The 14,378-nt window shown below is 38.5% G+C and overlaps 1 protein-coding gene across 1 annotated transcript in view; it reads left to right on the forward strand.

Annotated features, from left to right (window-relative positions):
- The window catches only part of GUCY1A2 (guanylate cyclase 1 soluble subunit alpha 2), a 155,602-nt gene that overhangs the window by 83,256 nt on the left and 57,968 nt on the right, over nt 1-14,378 (forward strand). Inside the window, exon 5 of the mRNA XM_062577541.1 lies at nt 6,882-7,367. Coding sequence (XP_062433525.1) covers nt 6,882-7,367 — 486 coding nt within the window. The remainder of the gene's footprint in view (nt 1-6,881; nt 7,368-14,378) is intronic.

The following is a 14,378-nucleotide window of genomic DNA, read 5'->3' on the forward strand; positions in this document are numbered from 1 at the left end:
ATACATTGAATAACTCTATGTCTTCATAAAATATCAAAGCTTTTGATGAAATGGCAGAGAGAAATAATGATTGATACCTAAAAATCGAATACCCTAGTCGAAGTGTGTGACACCTACAAGTAACAGGTGTCCTACTGACCATCCTACCAATGGCTTGGATTTCCTGAAGGTATGTTCCCTCCAACATACATGTTGTATGTATGTGCTTCAAGTGTCCAAGACACACAGAAAATGTTAAATTTGCTGTCTTTGGTTTGAAGGCTGTTGCATATCATATAATACTGTAGGGATTTCTATAAATAACCAGAAATTTGTAACAGTCACTTTGCTGCTGAATGGAATAATGTCTTTTGACAATGCATCGAGCTGGAAATCCAAGTTTGTAAGCAAATGCTAAGGGTTCTACTTCCTCAAGAACCTGAACATCTCCCAAGTTGTGCTGAGCAAACCCTGCCTAGTTTATTCAATTGCATTATGCTCTGACTGATTAAATAGTTTTTTCACTTCTGTGGAAGTGATATACATTTCTCTTTGTCTTTTTTTAACAAAAGATAGGTGTAATGGAAGATTTTTTATGGTAATGGTGCTTTTTATCATTCTTATGTTGAATTTAGATGCTTTGATGTCTAATTGACAGATATTAGATGGCAAATCCAGGTTTCATTTGAATCTGAATTTTTCTTATTCCCGTGAATCTTTCTTCACAGTTAGTTCTGCTGGCTCTGACCCTAGCTTATTCCAATCTGCAAGCAGAGCTGGAATATCAAAAACGCTGTAATAGCTGTTTCTAGTTCTGTGTTTAAGTTCAGAGTCATGTTCTGGCTATGTTAGTGGTCAACCAACCTCAGAGCTGAGTTAACTTAGGGGCAAATTAAGCTTTTGTTCAAATAACTACATTGAATTTTCAGATGTTAAAAATAGAAGTCTGTTAGACTAGTAGTGGATTTATGCTTGTACTTTGCTCAGTACATTTATGTATTGGCCTTTAGATATCTTTAAATACACAGAATATCTGTATCAGTGTGAATTAGATTTATACTGATAAGGAATAGGACTACTTTGATCAACGTAGGCAATTATATCTGAACCTCATGTTCCCTTTATCAGTGGAGAAAATTAGGTATTTCTAGGACTTGATTCATTCCACCCTGAGCTAGACGTCTTAGGTACACGACTTGAATTTTATCCTAGAAGTACCTGTTTCTTTTCTTCCCTATAAAAAGAGCATAAAATGACTAGTTAGTTGTAGGCTGAGTGAAGTAAGGGGGATTCTACACTATCCACACTGTTGCACTGCTTTAATTATCCTGGAACTGTTTAAATTGGATAATTTTGGTATGAAGACAAAATGATATCCTTCTGTATCTCCCCTCCTCATCTCCGCCTAGATCTCTGTTAAGTCATCTAGTTCATCCCTCTGCTTCCCAGCAAGATTCATAAACTTTGGTAGATTCTTGTTTACCCTGCACTCACAAATCTGTAATAATGGAGAAACAAGGTCCTAACCAATTGATCTGTTTCTGTTTTCACTGTTCCTGTTATTTGAAAGGAATATCTCATACGAAACTCTTCCCCCCCCGCCCCAGTTTTAGACTTCTTGTCCTTTTACCATCGGATATGTAGAATAGTTTCTCTTCTTTGCATCAGCTCTTCTATTTGAAGAGTGTCATATCCTTCCCCAAGTCTTTTCTTCTTCAGGATGAACTCAAATTTTTTCAGTTTTGGGGGAATAGGTCATATTTCCTAGACCTTTCATCACTTCCACTGCTCTTCACCAGACTGTTTCCCATTGATCCACTTGTTTCTTTAAGTATTACACCAAACATGAGCACTGGTGCTCAGAGCAGTAGGATTACTTCCTGTGTTTTGCAAGCTATAGTCTTGTTTATACATCCTCATATAATGTTTGCTTTTTTTAATGACAGCATGTCTTGTTCACTTGTATTTATCTATTCTACTCTGTAACCTCAGGGTCACCTTCTAAGGAACTACTAGCTGTCCTGTATTTTTGCATTTGATTATTCCTGTCTAAGCATACTTCATTGCCACTAATTTGCATCCTACTTTCATCTTATTTCTCCAGTTTATCAAGAGATTTATCAAGGATGTCATCCATCATACTTACAGCCCTTCCTCTAGATGTGTCACCCAGAAACATAGCAAGCAGAGTCATAACATTTCTTTCTACAAGTGACCAGTTACATTGTCCAGTGCTTACAAAATCCTTCTAAGCTCTTAACTGCCTAAATACTTTGGAATATCTTGATGTAAATGTCTGTGAGATACTGCCATGTATCATACTCAGGGAAGTGAATTCAGCTGTGTTAAATTACAGGCCACACTGACTCACATTTCTAAAAGTCACCCAGTATTCGCAACCTCAGGATGCAGTGATTCTTCCTGTTTTCTGAACTTTTTTTATATATATATATATCTTGAAATGTATGATGGTGTCCAGATTAATTTTTCATAGATCAGTTTTCCTCCAAACACCGCATAGTCCTCTCATTAATCATACACCTATTAAATAAGAAGCTCTGTTTATTTTCATTAAATTGTCTCACTGTATGAGGACAAGCATGTGTGTGTAATTGTTCAGTGTGGCCTACTCCACTCCCAATCAAAAAAGGAAAGGCTATAATCACAATACGGTAGGGATTACATGCTGATCAAAATCAAAGTGGAAGCTCTACTACTTCAAGGGAAATTGTAGAGGATGCAGAATCCGTGAGCCTGGCCTAATGCCATAGAAAACGTTTATACCTTCTCTCAGTCAGTATTCCAGAATGTCTGTCTTTGTAAAAAGGAGTATTGTCTTCCATCAGTATAGCAGATGATGCTTTTCCCCATGCTTTTCCTTGAAGACTAGGCAGTGGAGTTGGCATTTGATTCATAAGCTTTTGATCCATACTTAATCCTAGGTTTGCATGAATTCAGAGCATGCAGAGCCTGGATAATGTGTACCTAATGAAGTAGCTATTGGTGTACAGCACAGTAGGATACTCTCTCATGTTCTAAAACAGCAGATTTAAAAGTCTGTCAGTGTTTCCTAGGTAGGTCTTTGGGGAGAGAGAGACTGAAAGAGCCTCTGAGAGTCAGGGCCTCTTCTATTTGCTCCCCGTTCTTTGCAGTCGGTCTGCAGTGAAAGCAAAGCTCAGTGATAGCCTTTTTATTTTTCTTCCTGGAGCTACTTAGGCTGTGCCACCATTTCACAGCAACGTAATCCCGTAAACACTAACATGTAATTGCTCATTTAAAAATATTCTCTATTCCATTATACCACTGTAGATCATGAGACTGTCTTCTGAAAACAGTGAAATTATTCTCATTTTATTCCAGGAGAAGATAATTAAACAGACAGGAAAGCAATGAAACAGAGCAGTAATGAAATACAGCTGATGATAAAAATGTTTCAATCCTTCCCTGCTTACGAGAAAGACAGCTGATGTAGTCCTGCCTGCCTGTAGGCTCACAGTCTGGGTATAAAGCAGCCTAGTTCTGGGGAGCTGTACAGAGGTGAGCCATGCTATGGCAAACTTCAGTTTCATTCAGTTACACTTCAAGGTACAGAAAAGGATCTAAGAGGCAAGAGGGTCCAAAGGAAAGAGCTGGAGGTTATTCTGAATCCTAATTGGAATAGGTTGGAATCATATCAGAAACACTGTGGTCAAGAGACTGGGCGACTAGGTGGACCCTGAGAGATCAGTTTCTACATATGTAAAAAGCAGCACTGATAATGGCGTCTTTGGAACAGAAGAGCTTTGCAAAGAATGATACCATACTTAGCTTTTTACAAGACTGGATTATTTATCCCCAGGCAAGTGAAGGCAGCTTTGCATCTGCTCTCCAGTTCCTTATTTGGCCACTTAAAGAGGCCCTCAGTGATCAAGAAAGAGCAGAGCATCAGAATCACTAACAAAACATGAAAGAAATGATAGTAAATACCAACAACTTCTGTTTAGCAGAGCAAGTGATAAAAATATCCAAATGATAAAGTTGAAATAGCACTGAAGCTTTGACACTTTTGGAAATTAAGTAGTTATGTAGGGAGAATATCCTAGCAAAAATTTCTAAGTGTGCTTAACATGATGAAAATGTGCTGAAGCCCTCAGACTTGGTGAAGCAGGGGCTCAGCTCAGTTGGGCAGAAGAACAGATTATTATTAGATAAACATTTTACAGGTTTACCTGTGTTTTCTATTGCTTGTCACACATAAATCTCAAAGCGTGTTGCAGGGAGGTCAGCATTATTGTTCCCACTGTGTTGAAAGGCCAAATAAGCATTCATAGCTGATAATTTGCCTGGGGTCACCCAGAAGTGGAGTATAGGACTCCAAAGTGCTGTCTGGTACATTATTCACTAGGCTAGTGCTTCCTGAGAAGTATCCACCTGAGAAAGGCTGGCACAGACAGTTGGGGATCACATCAAAGAATTTAAAGCCTATTTTGACAAAGGGGAAGCAGGAGCACAGAGGCATATATTAATTTTCTTCTAGTCTCATGGCAGGTTAACAGGAGAAACACAATTCCTGGCCAAGTGCCTTGACTTGCTGGTAAGAAGCTCACCCTCAGCCAGGGTCCAAGGTCATGCTCTTTCCTCCAAAGTGACACCTTATTTTCACCTGGAGAGGGAGGAGTGAAATGGTGATGTGAGATGCATGTTTTCTACATCAATGATGTCTGAGGCACACAAATCAGAAAAGCTCCCTGAGAAAGGGAAAAGGGGAATTTAGAAATGCCATGCTATATAGCTCACGTTTGGCAATTTGCACTTCAAAGTTAGAACAATTTCATGTGTGCCCTTTGAAAGGATGAGGCTGCATGCACCTATTTCCCTTACGCGTTAAGCAGGAAGCCATACATTTTAAAAATGTAAAAGAAGAATTAGCTGTGCAACATTAAATTTGCTCAGTCTAACCAACCTTCTCGCAGAGACGGCTCTTCCAGAATGAAGCTGGGGAACAAAGCCTTAGGAATGTAAATATTTGTGGGTGCATAGGAATGTGAATAAAAAAAAAAAAAGACAACTTTAAATGCTGAAGATCTTTCATTTGATGAGTTCCCAGGCTGATATCAGAAGTAATATTTGTAGAGTTGCCAGCTGGGTAAGGTGTGCTCCCGTGGAGGCAGAGGGGCATGAGGATGGGATGGGCTCAGACCTCACACTTAGAGTGAGGTCTGCAATGCTGGCATATCACCTGGTGTAAGAAATCCCTAATAGAAATAAGAAATCCCTAATAGAAACAGGAGTTTCACAGCATCTCCCCCAACCATGTTAGTGCGACAGGAGCTTTCAGGCATTTCGACGCTTATGTCACATGCAGACACCACTGGATTCTCTGCTTGAGGTTTTTCTATTTTCCTTTGGGGGAGATTGTGGATGGGAGGAGGACTAAATGATATAGTGAATCATGTAAGGGTGAGGGAATGCCTGCCTGATGAAAGAAAAGGTGATGAGGAGATCATTCTGCTTCACTAGATTGCATGTAATAGAAAAATGCAGGATTCAGAAATTATGGTGCCTAACAAGTACAGGAACTTTATGCTTGGATGCACAAAGTTTGCGTGGTGTTCTGCGTTGTGTCTGTTTTGACTATGAGCTCCTTGGGATAAGGACTGTATTTTTTAGATCACCTAGCACAATATCACCCTGGACTCTGTGCACTCCTCAAACAAAAACATGAGCTATGATTACTGGTTACTGCAGAGGCTATGGTAGGCTATATTTACAGAAAAGTACAATTTACCATATTTAATTTTTTTCTGTTTAAGCAAAACTTGTAAGTTCATCTTATCTTTTTATTCCTTTTTTTAAAAAAAAATATTATATTCAAGCAAAAATTGGCCCTTTGCTTCTTTACTTTGATTGACAATTACTCTTGTGTGACTCACAAATAAGTTAATAAAAATCGTAATGTAACCCCAAACAATGTATAATTACAGTAGAGTTTCAATGTCCATTTCAGTCTGGTAGCTTTGTGTGTGGATTGGTGCAAGAGGTAACAAGCCAGGCTCTCATTCCTGCCAACCGCAGACAGCACTCTAGCCGTTTAACAGTGAAACACGAAATCTGATCTGGGAACTGAGATGAAAATTATTTAAAGGTTCCGTAAAACAATGTGGAGAACCAACTCATCCTTTCTAATGCTCCTTTCCTATAGTTCCTTCTTTCATTCTACAAAGAGAAATCATGTAAATTAATATCAGCAAGTAATACACAGATTCTAACAGATAACGTTGCCCTTCAATTAGACTGCATGTTTGTATGCATCCAAATAAGAGCTGGGAAAATTGGCACACTTTTTCTGTCATTCATTATTTTATAGAGTTTTCTCATATCTTCTTTTTTGACTCCTCTGTGCATGGCAACCCATGGCTTAGTAGCTGTTTCTCTGAAAAAAAAACAGAAGCTGCTTCACCATTTCACTAACCTGCTTTGAGCTAGTTGTTCTCATATCCCATTATTTTTTTCTATTTTTTTAATCATTTATTGCTAATTAACAGAGAAGGAGCTACTCTGAGATTTGCTTTTCAGACCAGGCACATTCCATTGGCAAAATTTAGAAACACTACTTATACCTATTCTGAAAAATATGTGCTATTGTAGTTGTTTTTTTATTTAATTGGGCTGAAAAGGAATCTAGCATATGATTTGAGGATATTATTGTATCAGTAAAGGCTATTTTTTGACTCACCTTGGTGAGTAGACTGAGTGAGTCTCATTGTTTGAACAGCTGAGTATAAATGTTCATCATTTAAGCTGAGAAGGAAATGAGGCCGTAGAAGGCAGATAAGTAGCAGTGCACTAAACTGAAAGTAAAGTGGGGATCCATCTATATTTGCATAGTTTTTTCTTTTCTAAGCTCTATTTTTATTTTGCAGGTGATGGAAGTTAAAGGACAAATGATTCATGTGCCCGAATCAAATTCAATTTTGTTTCTGGGTTCCCCCTGTGTGGACAAGCTGGATGAACTGATGGGCCGTGGCCTCCATCTTTCAGACATACCTATTCACGATGCCACTCGTGATGTCATTTTGGTTGGGGAGCAAGCAAAGGCTCAAGATGGCTTGAAAAAACGAATGGATAAGCTGAAGGCAACACTAGAATGCACGCACCAAGCTCTGGAAGAGGAGAAAAAGAAAACAGTAGACCTTCTGATTTCTATTTTCCCCGAGGAAGTGGCTCAGCAGTTGTGGCAGGGACAGCAAGTTCAGGCCAGGAAGTTCGATGATGTCACGATGCTCTTCTCAGACATTGTGGGTTTCACTGCCATCTGCGCGCAGTGCACTCCTATGCAGGTCATCAGCATGCTGAACGAGCTCTACACTCGGTTTGACCATCAATGTGGATTCCTGGACATCTACAAAGTAAGAGCTCAATTGCTAAGTTATCTAAATCTAATTAAAACAAAGGAAAAAAAGGAAAAACCCCTTCCTAGTACCCATCTTCCTAAATTAAAGATGTTCCCTATAAGATGTTTCCCTAGGAAAAGCAATTATTTGTTTGTCTGGAAAACTTTGAGCTTTGGGTGAAAAAAATAAATCTGAAATATTTCCATTGAAAATCAAATACTCTGACATTCAACTATCATCATGGTTTCCATGGAAATGTATGTTTTATATTCCCATTTCCCTATAAGGACATACACCTCCTATGTTATATCATGATCTACTTTTAGGTGGCACATTAGACACAATGTACCAGGGTGATGAAGTCTACAGTGATGATCCTACTCCAAGCTGCAGCTCCGAGAAGGCATTCAAATATTTTCTGTTTCAGCTGGAATCTGAATGTTTTAGGGTTTAGGCATTTGTTTTTCCCTGAAAAAAAAGTTTCATAGAGAACAGAGTGTTTACTAAGAACATTGTAATAAAAATAGTAATTAAAAATTTTAGTAAAGATTGTAATAAAAAAATCTCCCTTTCCACTGAAAATTAGGAAGAGGAAAACAGTTGTCCATTAACAGTAAATGGAATGAGTGCAATACAGACCTTCAGGGGCTCCTGCAGGAAAGGAGATATTACATATGTTAGTCCTCTTTTAGAATCCATCACCTTTTCATCTCTTCAGAGGTGAAGTCCACTATGTATTTGAGAGAAAAAAGAGGGGAGACAGAATTTGACAAATGCATCTAAGCTCTATTTCTATGAAATGATTCTGTGAAATCCATAGACAATGTGTTGAATATAGAATATATTTTAATGTTATAATAGGTAAAGTAGAGCAAATTTCTTAAAAAAATGATGCCAGCACTGCACCAAAGAAAAGAAATCTAGTTATAAAATTATATATTGAAATTATTTTCCATCTGAAATCAGCAGTTTTCAGCCGTTCCAAACAGTATTTGTTGATAGGCTATAGAGAAGAAGTCTACGCAGGAGTTCTATCCCTTTAATTTTTAGCCTCGACGCACTTTAAAAGGCACCTAATAATTCTCATTATCTACTTAAGTAATAACTACTGTTGTTGCTGTGAAGTTACAATAGGTACTGCAAAAAGAACTGTACATGGTATGGGAGACGGTTGGCGGGACAGTTTACTGGAGGAAGAGATCAAATTGTGAGTAAGTTTTGTGCTCCTACGCTAGAGGCTGGTGTTCTTGACTTCTGGTCAAAAGCCAAACAGCACGTAGGGAGAGGGAAACAAGGAGAGGCACGAACCCTCGTTCGCAAATTGCTGTGGCGATACAGCAAGAAAGGATTGGAAGTTTGATCCGGGTTTGTATCCGCTGCCGGCACTGGAGCTGAACCCAGCTCTGAGCGGGCCTGGAAGAATTTTTGACCCTCAGTCAAAAACAGTATCTAGTGACCTTGTTTCACAGGCTGTATCTGGTACATGGATGTATTTAGTGTTTTCCCAGATGATTAATTTTAGTTAACTGTTTTGAGGCATTCAAGGCATTCTTTGTTGAAAGCTATAGTTGCATGGGAATAGGAAATGCAGTATCTCAAACTCCCTGACCTGTTTGGAAGGAAAGTTAGTTGGTTGAGTCCTGTGAGAACACTAAGAAGGAATATTTATACATAAATCATGAATACTATGCCATTTAGATCATGGTTTATTGCCTTTCACCTAACTCTGTGCCACTGCATAATGGCATTGTCCTGACCAGTGAAATAAGGTTATAGCTGCTGAGACAGGCAAGATAAGATTTATACATCCAGAATAGGAAAAAGTACCCCCCAAAATTAAAACCTCCATGTAATTGCACAAGCAGGGGAATGAACAAAGCCTATTTTTCTACAGAAGGATGTCTTACACCTCTCACACCCTTTCTCCACTTTTCCCTCTGTATTGCCTTTGAACTTTACTGCTTTAGTAATGCTCTCTCAGATCCCTTCGTCCCAGGTTTCCCTCCGTCTCCCTGCTCCCCCGTGCGCCCTGAATCTCCCCGCGGCCCCCTCTGCTGCCCTACGCAGCCCCCAGGCCCGCGGCAGGCGCTGTGGCTAGTGGGGAGGTGCGGGTGGGTGCCCCGCTTGCGGATGGCAGCGCTGGGGGCCGCCGCCGAGGGCTTGCTGCCGCCAGTGCCGCCGCTGGCGACGCTGTTCTGACGATCCCCTTTCCATACAGAGATGGATTTTCCCCGAACTTCTAGGAAGCTGATGTCTTTGAACTCGCCACCTTTTTTTTTTTTTTTTTTTTTTCCCCCGAGTCTTTTTTTCAAATGTTTTTTTAACCAGGAGTCTAAGAAAAGTTACTATGGGGTTAAGTGAATCAGCTAGGCATTACAGAAAAACAAGAAACTCAGGCGTGGAAGTTCCTTCCCTTAGAGAACTAAGTTTAAAACAAAACGACAATTCTTTTGAAAAAAAAAAAAAAACATTTGCATTTTAAAATAAAAATAGCTTTTGTGTTTATCTCTCTCTCTCCTTTGTTTCAGATGATATTGTGGAAGCTAAATTTACTGGTAGAAATGTTCACCACCACAACAACTATTATTTTAGAAATTATTGTCAAACAGTGAATTTTGGATCTATAATCACCAGTATTTGTACTCACAGCCTGCCTCTAAGTTATAGTCCTGAAACTAGGCTACAGAAATTTATCATGTGACCTATATATAAGTCTAAACAGACCAATTTTCAAATTTACTTGCGTTTAAGCAACATGGCAAGAATAATTTGCAAAGATTATTTGGAGAGTACTTCTGAATAACAAATTCATCTTTTTGTAAACAGAAAATGAAGCAAAATTCATTAAATAAATTCCATGCTGTGAATTATTCAAACAGCTTTACTTCATAGCATTTTGAATTCAGAACCTCAGTGCTTCTAATCTAGGACTCAGACAATGCATGTAATGAAAGTAATAATTTTCCATTGTTTCATACTATTCATTCAGAGATGTTTATAGAGAAGTATTGCACAGAAAGAAGCATAAAGATGCTCACATTTAACAAGTAGGAAGTGGAGGGCAAACATAATGAGCTATTGGATACAGAATAAGAAATGCTTGCAGAAGGGCTGAAAGGGAAATCATTAGAGTTTGAAATGTCTTAGAAATGGAAGTAAGCAGCTATAATTGATTAAATGGGGAAAGGGTATCCAGTGGAGGGATGCACAGGTGTGAATGACTTAGTCAAATGATAGCCTCAAAAAATGGACTTTACAGCAGCATTTTGAATAGATACTAGAGGTAACAGATTATGTTTGTCCAGGCTAAGGAATAACATTGCAGTGATTGAGATGCACAGTGATAAGAGCCTGGGGGAAAGTGCTAGCAATATGTGAGAGTCTTTATTTTTTAAGAGAGAAATTTTAGAAAGAATCTGCTTACATACAGCTGGGATAAAAAGACAAGAGGGACACTCTCATGGGAGGGGATGAGGAAAGACTGAGTACGTACCCTGCCTTTGGAAACTAGAGCTGCCTGATATTTGAACTAATCTTATTTAGCCTGAAACTGAAAAATAAGAGATAAAAGATGTTCTTGAGCAGAGTATGCAAATCAAAGCAATGTAGATGCAACTCTAAAGACTAGAGACTCTTGATAAGTTTTTGTCTCTGAACATGGAAATAGAAATGTGGATTCCAGAAGCAGATATATTGGGAAAGATAAGATTTCAGTAAATTGTGAAAGCGACTGCTTTGGGTAAAGCATATACTGGTTAGCTGCTTTGTTTGTTTTGGTTGTTTTGTTTCAACCTGTTTGTATCTGAGCTCCTGTTGGTTATGAGCTAAGTGCTGGAACAGGATTCTACAGCTAAGTCATCCAGCTAAACTATCCTGTAGTCAGTAGAAGCTAACACCGGTTCCAAAAATAGTTGCTTATATTGAGCTTGTGATATAATGATTTTGGGAACCCAAATTCACATTTTCTAAAAATGTCACTTAAATTTTTTATGTTCACATTATGTTAGAGCAATCAGTGTTTATTTTTAGTTAAATAAGTAGAAAATACCAATACTTTCTCAGTGTGTTCACTATCCCTTCCTTGGAAACAGGTACTTGTATGTATACACACATATATATACGTTTAAGCTTAACATCTGGTGCTGTAGTGACCAAAGAATACTGTAATGGCAGGGACTCCTGAGCTTGACTATTCTGAGGTCTTCCAGGCTTTATATTTCATAAATTAAGAACTATAATTTGCAATTTTTCTTAAAAAATCTATAGCCATTATTTTTTCCCTTTCCATCACTTCCTCAGTTTTAACCTTGTAAATTCTATGCAACTACATGACCATTTTGTGAAGCACTGAAATTTCTTTAGCTTCAGTTTAATCTTCTGCAGAATGAAGATTATTAAACTGAATTAAAATATGTAGGCTATAGTGATACTCTTGGATAAGCAATATTATATACATAAAATATATCTTTTTTTAAGATAAATAGGTCCATGTTTGGGGATTACCAGTGTAATAGGTGTTACTTCTTGCTGTTAGTTTAAATCAGTGGGAATTTTGAACGGATAGTAAAGTTTCCATCACACGCAACCTGTCTCTGCGTGGTGCTACCTTGCCTGGTAGAGCTGCCCTTTCAGCAGGCTGCTCTGCTCAGGTCCTACCACAGAGAACTCCTGACCTGTTGTATTCTCCTTGCCCTGTGCAGGCTGTAGTCTTGACTTACTTCTTGAACCCTCCCTTCTGTGAACTTACTTGCTGGCCAATCACTATGTCTTACTCCAGGATGAAGTCAGGACAAAGCTGGGGAACCTATGTTTTCTTGAGAACACAGAAGTGTTCTTGGGTTCAGTAGACAAAGAAAAAAAGAAAAACAAAGATTTATTTCTGCCTAGAATCCCCTTGTAGAACTGGTGTATCATCACTGAGGAGCTCCAGTGTGTTTCAAGATTTCCCATTACTTTAGGCATATATTTTTCTCCAGTCTTGAGGATGATTTACACTTTCTCTTTTTAGGGAGATGCGCAAATAAAGCAAATAGACATACAGACTCCAGAAAAGTCACTCTTTACTTTCTAAACATACAGATCTGCACAAAGCACTAAGGTATCTGTGTATATAACTCTGCTCTAGGCAATTCATCACTCAAGAATCCTTTGAAGAGTCTAGGAACTCTGCTTCTATATATCATTTCTTTGTCAGGAATATCCTCTTTGTATGTGTTTCTTTCTCTCTGTTTCTCTTGTCTCTCTCCTTCCACATTTCTCTTACTTGAGCAGGAGACTTGTTTATAAGTATTGCCTTCCTTTTCTCTCAAGTTACTTTCGAGCTTTAAAGCCTATGTGTAAACTGCAAGCCCTGGGACTGCTTCCAAAGATCTGAGTTTGTGTGCGAACCCTGGTCACATCTTGACTTTTGTCTCAACGGGACCTAGAAGATCATCCTCTTTTGGGGTTTCCCATTCCATTGAAATGAGCATGTCAAGCCCAGATATAGTAGCTGAGAAAGAAGGAACTATGGGCAAGAGCATGCCTGCCACAGCAGGCAAATTTCCCTGAGGCTACAATTTTCAAAATTTTTCTTTAGTATCTAAGTCTTTTGTTTTCTTGTTTCAAATTTTTCTGCCTTCCATTATCTGTGTTCATTGGAGAGATTGGAGAAAATTTATTTCAGTTTCCATCAGTTTAAGCTATTTCCATTTAAACAGCCCAATACTACCTCAGATCAGACAGAATATACATGGCACAACTTGGACAAGCTGGCCCTTCATATACTTGAGCCCTCTGTGATGCAGCGTTTCCGTACATTTAAATATAATTCATAAGCTGGACCTTGAATTCTTAAATGAATATGGAGGATGCTCAGGAAAGTTAGGAGAAACTAGCTGATGTATGAATTTTAAGGCAGATAAATGAAAGCTCATGTAACTTTGATGAAGGTGTTGTTGTTTAGAAGTAGTTTTAATGCTAGGGCTAGCTACTGCAAACTAAGGCCACCACTCTGACTTCTGGAGAAGAGCAGTCACATCAGACTGAAATGTGTATCTTAAGTTATTTATAATTATTTTAATATTTGCTTATCTTGTTAGACAGTTATTTAGTTTGACATTACAGCTACCTGATGGCAGGTAGAATGCTAGCCAGGACATTTTCTACTCATCATACATATCTGGTGTGATTTTTGCAATTTCATACTTACTTATGAAAAGAGATAAACCATTTAAGCACTATGACCTATGCATTCCGTGACTGCTGTGTGCAAACCTGATGCTGACATCATGAAAACTATTAGTCTTGCTGTACGCATCTCTTTTCACTAGAGAAAAAAAATTTAAACACTGATTATTATGTCTACACAGCAGGTACTAGTTGTCTCTTTTCCTTTTCTAAGGAAAACAGTACTCTGTGGATTACTGCGGAGATGAAAGAATTCCTCCTTATATTGGATACTGAAAGATTTATACTTAAGATTGCTAAGTAGGTGTTACAGAAAGAAGTTTGAATAAAAGTCTTCCTGCAAAATGCTCCTGAACCTGCCAGCATGCAGCATCATTAAATTTGCTAAAAATAAAATGCCCTCAGGCCTGGTAAGAGCAATTGCTTCATAATTAGGCTCTCGGGAAAGGAGACATTTCTTTTAAAAATTAGCCTTACCAGATGAACAGATTTCTGAGCTTCAGTAGACAGACACTTGGAATCCATTCCTGTTCACATGGGAGGGGTTTTCATATACTGAATGCTTCTGAACTGTGTTCAAAAGCAGAGTGCAGCGTCATAAAAGCATTGCAGAGATACCTTGAAACTTAGGTGCAAGGTTTCACTGCTTAGGAGGTAATTTGGAAAAGTTGAGAGGCAGAAGCTGAGAGACTGAAACACTAAGGTAGAAAATGAAGGAGATACTTGGATCTATTTAAACAGTCTATTTCAAATTAAGTGACCTCTTCATGTCTTTCACCACAGACTGCCCAAAATTCTTCACCTCTGCCTCTCATTTATGATTCATAAAACCTCTGACCTGCATGCCAAAATGGGCAT

Source organism: Rhea pennata, chromosome 1 (assembly GCF_028389875.1).
Source record: "Rhea pennata isolate bPtePen1 chromosome 1, bPtePen1.pri, whole genome shotgun sequence".
Taxonomy (NCBI): Eukaryota; Metazoa; Chordata; class Aves; order Rheiformes; family Rheidae; genus Rhea; species Rhea pennata.